This window comes from Scyliorhinus canicula, chromosome 20, assembly GCF_902713615.1.
Source record: "Scyliorhinus canicula chromosome 20, sScyCan1.1, whole genome shotgun sequence".
Lineage (NCBI taxonomy): Eukaryota > Metazoa > Chordata > Chondrichthyes > Carcharhiniformes > Scyliorhinidae > Scyliorhinus > Scyliorhinus canicula.
Window position 1 is genome coordinate 80591152 of NC_052165.1, and position 12179 is coordinate 80603330.

At 46.8% G+C, this 12179-nt stretch overlaps 1 protein-coding gene across 1 annotated transcript in view; it reads left to right on the plus strand.

Annotated features, from left to right (window-relative positions):
* Positions 1–12179, plus strand: part of dgki (diacylglycerol kinase, iota) — a 228343-nt gene that overhangs the window by 146475 nt on the left and 69689 nt on the right. Inside the window, exon 20 of the mRNA XM_038781036.1 lies at positions 3958–4020. Within this exon, the coding sequence (XP_038636964.1) occupies positions 3958–4020 (63 nt within the window). The remainder of the gene's footprint in view (positions 1–3957; positions 4021–12179) is intronic.

Consider the following 12179-nt stretch of genomic DNA (forward strand, 5'->3'; position numbering starts at 1 on the left):
GCCTGGCACTCGTGTGGTGCGAATGTCATTGCCGCTTGTCAGCCCAAGTCTGGATATTGTCTGTGTCTTGCTGCATTTGGCGTGGACTGTTTCAGTATGAGAGAAGCTGTGAATGGTGCTGAACATTGTGCAATCATCAGCAAACATCCACATTTCTAACCTTATGATGGAGGCAACGTCATTGATGAAGTAGCTGAAGATGGTTGGGCCGAGGACACTACCCTGAGGAACTCCTGCGGTGATGTCCTGGAGCTGAGATGATTGACCTCCAACAACCACAACCATCTCCCTTTGTGCCAGGTGTTAATTTTCCCGCCTGATTCCCATTGACTCCAGTTTTGTTAGGGCTCCTTGATGATCAAATGCTGCATTGATGTTGAGGGCAGTCGCTCTCAGCTCACCTCTGGCATTCAACTCTTTTGTCCATGTTTGAACCAAGGCTGCAATGAGGTCAGGAGCTGAGTGACTCTGGCGGAACCCAAACTGAGCCATGAGCAGGTTATTGGTGAGTAAGTGCCACTTGCTAGCACTGCTTCTGACCCCTTCCATCACTTTACTGATGATCGAGAGTAAACAGATGAAGCAGTAATTAGCCAGGTTGGATTTGACCTGCACTTTATGGATCATAGGTCTTCAGTACTATGGCGGAATGTCAGGGTCCTTATCATTTGCAGTATCCAGGGCCTTCAGCCATTTCTTGATATCACATGGAGTTAATCAAATCTGTGATGCTGGGGCCTTCCAGAGGCAGCCAAGAGGGATCAAGCACTTGGCACGCTTGCTGAAGATTGTCACAAATGCTTCAGCTTTATCATCTGCACTGATGTGTTGGACTTGTCCACCATTGAGGATGTAGAGTTTTGTGGAGCTCTCTCCTCCAGTGAGTTGTTCAATCACATGCAACAGAACTGCAGAGCTTTGATCTAAATTGTTGGTTGCAGAACCACTTAACTCTTTCTATCAATTTCTGCTCCTGCTATTCTGCACGCAAGTAGTTCAGTGTTGTAGCTTCACCAGGTTGTATCCCATTTTTAGTTGGCCCGGTGCTGCTCCTGAAATCCTTGTATTTTTCTTTGAACCAGGATTGATAGTAATGTTAGTGAAGGACATGTGGGTTAATGCAGTTATAGATCATGGTTGAATACACTGATAGTCCACATCACCTCATTAATGCCGAGTTTTTATTTGGTTCTTCCTGAATCCATTCCATTGAGCACAATGGTAGTGCCACACAACATGATGGAGGGTATCCTTAATGTGAAGATGGGACTTTACTTCCACATAGACTGTGCGGCGATCACACCTACCCTACTGTCATGGATAGATGCATCTGCATAATGTAGATTAGTGAGGATAAAGTCTAGTAGGTTATTCTCTTGTGTTGGTTCCCTTACCACTTGCCATAGACCCAGTCCAGCAGCTGGGTCCTTTAGTAACTGGCCGGCTCTGTCAGTCGTGGTGCTACTGAGCTGCTCTTTGTGTTGGAGATTAAACTTCCCCCATCCAGAGTACATTCTGTGACCTTGCCACTCTCAGTGTTTCCTCCAAGTGGTGTTCGGCATGGTGTACTGATTCATCAACTGAAGGCAAGGGATATGGGGGTAGTAGGTGGTAGCCAGCAGGAGGTTTCCCTGTCCATGTCTGACCTGATTCCATGAGGCTTCATGGGGTCCAGATACAAAGATGAGGCCTCCCAGGGCAACTGTTTTCTAACTGTATACCATTGTGCTGCCTGGGTCTGTCCTATAACGATATGTAGACAGACATGTAACTAAAGGGTTAATCACAACACTTGGCTATGGCACTACCACTAGAGGGCACCACAAGGTCCCATTATATATACTAGCTCCAAAGGATCTTGCCCCCTTTCCACACAGGAGTAGCTAGACAGCAATAGTGTAGTATAGTTAGATCACGGCCGAGACACTACATATAGTTCAGATACAGTTTATACAGTTATATCTCATTACTTTATTTCTAGAGTTAGTTCAGTAGAGTGTCAAACTCATTTATTAGTTTTATCGTTACTTAATAAATTTGTTTGTTTTACATCGAAGACTTGTGTATTCTTCAGGATCATCAGCAACCAGTAACATATATTACTTCAACCCAGTAATATAACATGGTACCAAGAGTGACTACTGAATCGACCTAGTAAAATTCAGTGCGTTTAGGGAGAAAATTAGATAGCTATTCGGCAACAGAAGCATCGCATTTGGAACAAAATCTTTGATGATTCCCAGCTCGATGGACCGAACATAAGCTCCTCGACACCTCCGGACCACCGGTAACCATAATTTTAACTGCCAGTTGTTTAGACAACAATTTCAACTGTATTTAGAAGCGTCTGATTTAACAAATGCGACAGATGCTCGTAAAATAGCACTGTTATTAACTATGGCTGGTGCACACGCGATATCTACAATTTATTTAACTACACCGAAGGTCAAGACAAGAGAAAGTATGAAACAATCCTTGAAAAATACGATAGCCACTGTAAAGTACAGACAAATGAAGCATTTGAGCTCTACATCTTTAAAAAGAGATTGCAAGGGAAGAGGAATCCTTTAACAGCTTTGTAACAGACCTTAAGCTGCTAGCACTATCCTACAATTTTTTAATGCTGCATGATTCTAAGATTTGGGACCAAATTGTGTTTCGTATAAACAATGAGCAATGGCTGAGTTAGGGTTAGCTGACATGGCTGAGTTATTCGGATATGATCATCATAGCATCAGCAACATGGTTGAACAGCTCAATACAACTCTACCCATGGTAGATAAATCCAATACCATGATAGAATGCAGATTGTTAATACTTTGGATGACAGCAATTTGTCAAATAGTCAAGAAGAAAACAATGTCACACAGAGAGAACACTGCATGCCTCCACACAGAGAGCGATGAAAGACTCCACCAAGAGAGCGATGAAAGACTCCACCGAGAGCGATGAAAAACTCCACAGAGAGAGGCTCCACAGAGAGAGCGATGGAAGCCTCCACAGAGAGATCGTTGACAGACTCCAGAATGGAAGCAATCCAGAGCAACAACCATGCATGATGAGGACTATGAAGGTCTATTCACCTTATTTGAGCAACTGGAAGAAGACAATGAAAGTCTACCAACTGTATGTGAGAAGAGTGACACAGAGATCACAATCAACATACAAGATGTGCAAGATCACAGCGAGACTAACAGATCTCAGCTCGACTATACAGAAGAACTTAACAATCAGCCAGTTATTAGTTTTATCGTTACTTAATAAATTTGTTTGCTTTACATCGAAGACTCGTGTATTCTTCAGGACGATGCTGCCTGGGACATTGTCTGGAAGGTATGATTCCATGAGTATGACTACGCCAGCCTGTTGCTTGACTAGTCTGTGAGACAGCTCTCATAATTTTCACACAGATGTCAGGCGGACTTTGCAGGATCGGCGGGGTTGGGTTTGCCGTTGTTGTTTCTGGTGCCTGGGTCAATGGCAGGTGGTCCGTCCAGTTTGATTTCCTCTTCAACCTTTCTGTAGCCAGTTTTTGCAGCTGAGTGTTTTGCTCGGCCATTTCAAAGGGCAACTAAGAGTCAACGACATTGCTGTAGATCTGGAGTCACATGTAGGCCAGACCGGGTAAGGATGGCAGATTTCCTTCCCTAAAGGCACATTAGTGAACCAGATGGGTTTTAACAACAATCAGTAATATTGGTCACCATTACTGAGACTACTTCTAATTTCCAGATTTATTAATAATGGAATTTAAATTCCACCAGCTGGCGTGGTGGGATTTGTACCTGTGCCGCCAGAGCATTAGTCCGTGCCGTTGTTTCCTCGACCTGTTGCACTGATTACTTTTGAAGCATGTAGTGGAGTGACCTTCCTGCGCCTCCTTCACTGTCTAAATGTAGTATGTTTCTCTCTTCCCTCCCTGATCCGGTGGCTGGTGTGGTGTGCTGGTTTGCACAGTATCCATAAGGTGCAGCATGCTGATCTTAGACGTGTCTCTGCTCCTCCCGACAGCTTCACACTGTAAGTAACAATCCTCTCTCTGCACTCACACCTTCTGCTCCTTGCTGGAGGGTTTCGTCACCGCTTTGTAAAGTAAACACACGAAAGCCACGATGCATCACAAAGGCAGTGAGTGAGGGAAAGAGCAAAATAGAAAGAGAGATATGTAACGCTGTACCACTACTGCCTGATTGCAATTTAGATGGTACTGGACGCAAGTTCAAAGTACGTGGATGATATTAACCGTGGAAGCATTGTGAACCGTGAGGAGGTGCATGCAGAACTTCAAAAGAATAGATATAAGTTGGTGAATGGACAGACAAGTAGCAGATGAAATTCAGTGCAGGGAAATGTGAAGTGATTTATTTTGATAGGGAGAATATGGAGAGACAATATAAAATAAAGGGTCAAGTTCTCAAGGAACAGAGGGACCTGGGTTTATATGTTCTGTTACATCACCCTGGGATAGTGCGCAGTCAATTCCAGCCCTTGACTTGGAGTGGCAACACAATTGAAATTAACAAATTCATTGTTAGAAATTAACCAAAGTCTTTGGCCCTTGACTGCCCAATAACTAGTCACCAGGTTTGTAAATTTAAACACAACTGATTTTTATTAATAACAATAACCATGAGTAAATAGGCACCAAATATAACTGGTTAACTGGCATCTAGTTCCTACCCCCCGCCCCTCCCCCCGGCTCCCTCCAACTCACCCCACCCTCTACGCACACACAAGGCAGACAGACACAGCAGGGAAAGGGGGGGGGCGGGGTGTGAAGAAAAATAAGGATAAAAGTCCCTGTTTCAGGTGGACGTCTCCCAGTGCACGTTTCTTCAGTCTAAGCATTCAGTTGGAGATTTTTGCTTTCAGTCTGTAAGGGTTTTCACTGTAGTTTTATGCAGGTCTCAAAAGCCTCTCTGCAGCTTCAGAAAGCAGCACAGAGGCAGCATTTCTGGAGAAAGAGATATAGCAACTCACAGCTTCTTCTCTCTGTGGCGAGAACCCGATTGTCCCTTCCTGGGTTCTCTGAAAACTATCCCGACCAGGTAGGACGCAATTACCGCCTGTCGCTGGGCCGAATACGGCATTTGGCCAATTCATTGGCCACCAGACAACCAATCGAACCGAATCCCTCCAATCTCTCGGGTGCCAGATGTCTGGTTTTTCCGTTCAAAAGCTAAATCTACAATAGCACAGTGTACTAGTTCGCAACCTTTGAGTTCCTCACTTCCTTTGCTCGACTTAATGTCCATTAAATCCTCTTCCCTACGATGGTGTTTCTTTAACATGTTTATGTGCCATAATCGGTCCTTCTTTTGACAGTCTGGAATATCGGTTATGTAAATCACCTTACTTACTCCTCTATTTGATTGTGACTGTTGAACTCCGCTTCCAGGGGTTCACCCTGCAATGGCAACAATACTAATATCTCATCTCCAGTCTGGAAGGTTCTGGATCTAGTATGTCTGTCTGCACACATTTTCATCGTTGCTCCCGAAACCTTTAAATGCTCTTGGGCATGTCAGGTGGACATGCAAGCCAACATTGAGGATTTGTCCTGTTTTAGATGCTTCTTTTTCATCACCTTTAATGGACCCCGAACTTCACCTAATTCAAATGGGATAAACAAAGTTAATTCGTTCGGGGAGAATCTCTGATGGCAAATAGTAAAAATTCCAATCTCTTGTCCCGATCTCTTGGATATTCATGGCCATGTGCCCTAATCATCGTTTTGAGAGTCTGATGATATCTCTCTAAAGCTCCCTGAGTTTGTGGGCGATAGGCAGTTGATTTACAAATTATGTCCTTGTAAAGTTTAGACATGAAGTTAGAACCCTGGTCAGATTGTACTTCTAAGGGTTGGCCATAGCGTGTGAAAAACTACTACCTGAGCTATACTTGTTCTCAAAAGTATAACTTCCAGACACCAGGTGGTCATATCTATGACCGTAATTAGTGATGCCCTGCCTTTGTTTTAGGCAACAGTCCTACACAATCTACGAGTACCCGATTAAATAGTTCTTCAAGCATTGGTATGGGTATTAAAGGTGCTGGTTTGTCACATATTGTGGTTTATCTATTACCTGTCAAGTATGACAGGTTCTACAGAATTGTACTTTATCCTTAAGCAATCCTGGTCAGGAAAAATAACAGTTGACTGATGCCTGCGTTTTCTGAATTCCCACACGTCCTGCCATTGTTATCTCATGTGCTATCCACATTACTTAAGAACATAAGAACTAGGAGCAGGAGTAGGCCATCTGGCCCCTCGAGCCTAATCCGCCATTCAGTGAGTTCATGGCTGATCTATTGTGGACTCAGCTCCAAATTCCGGCCCGAACACCATAACCCTTAATCCCTTTATTCTTCAAAAAACTATCTATCTTTATCTTAAAAACATTTAATGAAGGAGCCTCAACTGCTTCACTGGGCAAGGAATTCCATAGATTCACAACCCTTTGGATGAAGAATTTCCTCCTAAACTCAGTCCTAAATCTACTTCCCCTTATTTTGAGGCTATGCTCCCTAGTTCTGCTTTCACCCACCAGTGGAAACAACCTGCCCGCATCTATCCTATCTATTCCCTTCATAATTTTGTATGTTTCTATAAGATTTCCCCCCCCCCCCCCCCCCCCCCCCCCCCCCGCATCCTTCTAAATTCGAACAAGTTCAGTCCCAGTCTACTCAACCTCTCCTCATAATCCAACCCCTTCAGCTCTGGGATTAACCTAGTGAATCTCCTCTGCACACCCTCCAGTGCCAGTGCCTCCTTTCTCAGGTAAGGAGACCAAAACTGAACACAATACTCCAGGTGTGGCCTCACTAATACCTTATACAATTGCAGCATAACCTCCCTAGTCTTAAACTCCACCCCTCTAGCAATGAAGGACAACATTCCTTTCGCCTTCTTAATCACCTGTAAACCAACTTTTTACGACTCATGCACTAGTACACCCAGGTCTCTCTGCACAGCAGCACGTTTTAATATTTTATCATTTGAATAATAATCCCGTTTGCTATTATTCCTACCAAAATGGATAACCTCATATTTGTCAACATTGTATTCCATCTGCCAGACCCTAGCCCATTCACTTCATTCCTCTGCAGACTTCCAATATTCTCTGCACTTTTTGCTTTACAACTCATCTTAGTGTCGTCTGCAAACTTGGACACATTGCACTTGGTCAGGGCCATCGCGGAGAAGGGAGACGCCGTGCGTGCGCAGAAATTGTGTCGGTTCCACTGCGCATGCGCAGACCGTGGCGCCCATCTGATGTCGGGGATCAGCAACTGGAGCGGCGTGGGTCGCTCCATTGTTGTGATGGCCCCCTGTAGGGGTCAGAATTGCTGCTCCTGCGGCCATGTTGACGCCGTCAGGAAATGTGACGGTGTTTACGACGGCGTCAACACTTAGCCTCAGGATCAAAGAATCCCGCCCCCTGTGCCCGCCCCATAAATTTACTCTGCATGGGTAATGTCAACTTTTCTTTTGCCCACTCCATTTGGGTTGCTATTTTCTCAAATGCCCAATGTTTCTACTTCCTTTCAAATGTTTCTACTTCCTTTCAAATGTTTCTACTTCCTTTTCTTCAAATTGCGGGAGGATCTGTATAAACATAAACGTATCGCCACGGGGTTGCGTTCTACAGTTAAGCTGCCCTCTATCTCCTGGCATCTCCCTTTTAATTTTCAGTGCCTCAAGTTGGAACTCGCTCTCTCTTTTGCTTTTTCCACTCTCTCTAACTCCAACCTCCTCATTTCAATGCCCACTTGAGAAGCTCTATCTCTTTCTTTTTGCTGAATTTCTAATTGTTTCATTTTTTGTAACTAGATTTTAGCTATTCCCTCTGATTGTTGCCAATACTCAGGTTACATTTCTGCCTTCTCTTTCAAATTTGAATGCTGAGCAATCGCTTCAGATATTTCTACCTTCCTAGCTTTAGACGGCACCTTTATTTTTAATTCTCTCACCAATTCAATTAATTTGTCTTTTCAAAGCCCTTTTAAATACACCAGAGGCAAGTTGTCCACCTGAAGAAAAACCTCAGCAGCTTCCAGAGCCATCCTGTATTACAACCCTCCTGTCTCTTTCTAATATATTCTGTAACCCAAATGTTGCTGTCTATCATTCCAAAGATCACAGAACTGAGCTCCCAAATTATGTTATGACACTCTGGGCTGGTCCATGGTCAATTCCAGCCTTACTTGACCATGAGTCACAACACAATACAAATCAACAAATTAATTCTCAGAAAGTAGCCAAAGTCTTTGGTCTCGGACTGCCCAATAACTACAGTCAGCAGGAGCAGGATTCTCCGATCCCCTGCCGGGTCGGAGAATCGCCTGGGGCCGGCGTGTCCTAAATTCTCTGCCACCCGAGATTCGGCGGCGGCGGAAATCGCGCCACGCCGGTCGGCGGGCCCCCCCGCGCCGATTCTCCGGCCCGCGATGGGCCGAAGTCGCACCGCTGACAAGCATCTCCCACCGGTGGAAATTGAAACATCTACCTAACCGGCGGGATTGGCAGCGCCGGCGGGCGCCGTGGGTCCTGGGGGGAGCGCGGGGCGATCTGACCACGGGGGGTGCCCACCGATCAGGGCCCACCGGTTGGCGGGCCTGTGCCATGGGGCCACTCTTTTTCTTCTGTCTTCACCATGGTCTTCACCATGGCGGAGGCGGAAGAGATCCCCTCCCCCATGCATGCGCCGGGATGACGTCAGCAGCTGCTGACACTCCGCCGCATGTGCGGACTTATGCCGGTCGGCGAAGTCCTTTCGGCCCCGGCTGGCCTGGTGCCAAAGGCCGTTCACGACAGCCGGCAGAGCGGGAACCACTCCGGCGCGGGCCTAGCCCCTCAATGTGAGGGCTTGGCCCCTAGTCTCCACACCTTTGGGGAAGCCCGACGACGGAGTGGTTCACGCCACTCCAACATGCCGGAACCCCCCGCCCCGCCGGGTAGGGGAGAATCCCGGCCCAGGTTTGTAAACGTAAACACAAATTGATTTTTATTAATAACAATAACTATGAGTAAATAGGCAGCAATATAGCTGGTTAACTGGCGTCTAATTCCTAACCCTATGTCTTTAACTTGCCCCACCCTCAACACACACACACACACAAGACAGACTGACACAGCAGGGAAAGCGGAGTGTGAAGAAAATAATCCAAAAGTTAAAAGGATAAAAGTCTCTGTTTCAGATGGACGTCATTCTTCAGTCTCGGCATTCAGTTGGAGGTTTTTGCTTTCAGTCTGTAATGGTGTTCATTGTAGATTCATCCAGGTCTCAAAAACCTCCCTGCAGGCTCAGAAAAATGTAGGTCGGCAACATTTCTGGAGAAAGAGAGAGAGAGAGAGAACAGCTCGCAGCTTCTTCTCTCGGCATCCAGGACCTAATTGTCCCTTCCTGGATTCTCTGAAAACCATCCCACACGCATACAGGACCCAATCGCCTCCTGTCACTGGGCAGAATACAGACTTTGGCCATTTCATTGGCCTCTAGTCAACCAATCGGACCAAATCCCTCTGATCTCTCGGGTGGCAGAAAGTCTGCATTTTTCTGCTCAGCAGCTAAATCTCCAATAGCACAGCGTGCTAATTTGAAACTTTTGAGTTACTCACTTCCTCTGCTCAATGTAAAGGTATATGTCCATTAACTATCCATGGAGCAAAATGATGACAACAAAGTTAAAGAAATGGGAAATAAGGGATCCAACTTGAAGGGCTTTTATAATTCATAAGCATGCATTCATTAAAGGTGACAGGAGAGATACATAGAAACATAGAACAGTACAGCACAGAACAGGCCCTTCGGCCCTCGATGTTGTGCCGAGCAATGATCACCCTACTTAAACCCACGTAACCTGTATACCCGTAACCCAACAATCCCCCCATTAACCTTACACTACGGACAATTTAGCATAGCCAATCCACCTAACCCGCACATCTTTGGACTGTGGGAGGAAACCGGAGCACCCGGAGGAAACCCACGCACACAGGGGGAGGATGTGCAGACTCCGGACAGACAGTGACCCAGCCGGGAATCGAACCTGGGACCCTGGAGCTGTGAAGCATTGATGCTAACCACCATGCTACCGTGAGGCTTGAGAGAGTGATTAATAATGTGTAAAGTATCCTGTGTTGTATTAATAGGACATAGCGTGCAGAGCAAGCAGGTTACACTGAACTCGTATAAACCACTGGTTCCATCGGAACTAGAGTATCGTGTCCAGTTCCAGACATCACATCTCAGGAAAGGTATGAAGGCATTAGAGAGGGTGCAGAAAGGATTCATGAGAATGTTTCCAGAGATGAGGAACTTCAGTTACATAAACAGATGGGACTGGTTTGATCAGAGAAGAGAAGGCTGAGAGGAGATTTGATAGAGGTGTGTGTGTGAGAGAGAGGTGTGTGTGCGAGAGAGAGGTGTATGTGTGAGAGAGAGGTGTATGTGTGAGAGAGAGGTGTGCATGAGAGAGAGGTGTGTGTGTGAGAGAGAGGTGTGTGTGCGAGAGAGAGGTGTATGTGTGAGAGAGAGATGTGCGTGAGAGAGAGGTGTGTGAGAGAGAGGTGTGTGTGTGAGAGAGAGGAGTGATGGCGAGAGAGAGGTGTGTGTGTGAGAGAGAGGTGTCTGTGTGAGAGAGAGGTGTGCGTGAGAGAGAGGTGTGTGAGAGAGAGGTGTATGTGTGAGAGAGAGGAGTGTGTGCGAGACAGAGGTGTATGTGTGAGAGAGAGGAGTGTGTGCGAGACAGAGGTGTCTGTGTGAGAGAGAGGAGTGTGTGCGAGACAGAGGTGTCTGTGTGAGAGAGAGGAGTGTGTGCGAGACAGAGGTGTATGTGTGAGAGAGAGGTGTCTGTGTGAGAGAGAGGTGTGCATGAGAGAGAGGTGTGTGAGAGAGGTGTGTGTGTGAGAGAGAGGTGTATGTGAGAGAGAGAGGTGTGCGTGAGAGAGAGGTGTGTGAGAGAGGTGTGTGTGTGAGAGAGAGGTGTATGTGAGAGAGAGAGGTGTGCGTGAGAGAGAGGTGTGTGTGTGAGAGAGAGATGTGTGTGAGAGAGAGATGTGTGTGAGAGAGAGGTGTGCGTGAGAGAGAGAGAGGTGTGCGTGAGAGAGAGAGGTGTGCGTGAGAGAGAGAGGTGTGCATGAGAGAGAGGTGTGTGAGAGAGGTGTATGTGTGAGAGAGAGGTGTGTGTGTGAGAGAGAGGTGTATGTGTGAGAGAGAGGTGTGCATGAGAGAGAGGTGTGTGAGAGAGGTGTGTGTGTGAGAGAGAGGTGTATGTGAGAGAGAGGTATGTGTGTGAGAGAGAGATGTGTGTGAGAGAGAGGTGTGCGTGAGAGAGAGAGAGGTGTGCGTGAGAGAGAGAGGTGTGCGTGAGAGAGAGAGGTGTGCGTGAGAGAGAGAGGTGTGAGTGAGAGAGAGGTGTGCGTGACAGAAAGAGGTGTGCGTGAGAGAGAGAGGTGTGTGTGTGTGAGAGGTGTGTGTGTATGTGTGAGAGGTGTGTGTATGTGTGAGAGGTGTGTGTGAGAGAGATGCGTGTGTGTGAGAGAGGTGTGGTGTGAGAGAGGTGTGTGAGAGAGGTGTGTGTGAGAGAGAGAGGTGTGTGTGTGAGAGAGAGGTGTGTGTGAGAGAGGTGTGTGTGAGAGAGAGGTGTGTGTGAGAGAGAGGTGTGCGTGAGAGAGAGGTGTGTGTGTGAGAGAGAGGTGTGTGAGCGAGAGAGGTGTGTGAGCGAGAGAGGTGTGTGGGTGAGCGAGAGGTGTGTGTGAGAGAGAGGTGTGTGTGAGAGAGAGGTGTGTGTGAGAGAGAGGTGTGTGTGAGCGAGAGAGGTGTGTGTGAGCGAGAGAGGTGTATGTGTGTGAGAGAGAGGTGTGTGTGAGCGAGAGAGGTGTGTGTGTGTGAGAGAGAGGTGTGCGTGAGAGAGAGGTGTGTGTGAGAGATGTGTGTGAGAGAGAGGTGTGCGTGAGAGAGAGAGGTGTGCGTGAGAGAGAGGTGTGCGTGACAGAAAGAGGTGTGCGTGAGAGAGAGAGGTGTGTGTGTGTGAGAGGTGTGTGTGTATGTGTGAGAGGTGTGTGTGTATGTGTGAGAGGTGTGTGTGAGAGAGATGCGTGTGTGTGAGAGAGGCGTGGTGTGAGAGAGGTGTGAGAGAGGTGTGTGTGAGAGAGAGAGGTGTGTGTGTGAGAGAGA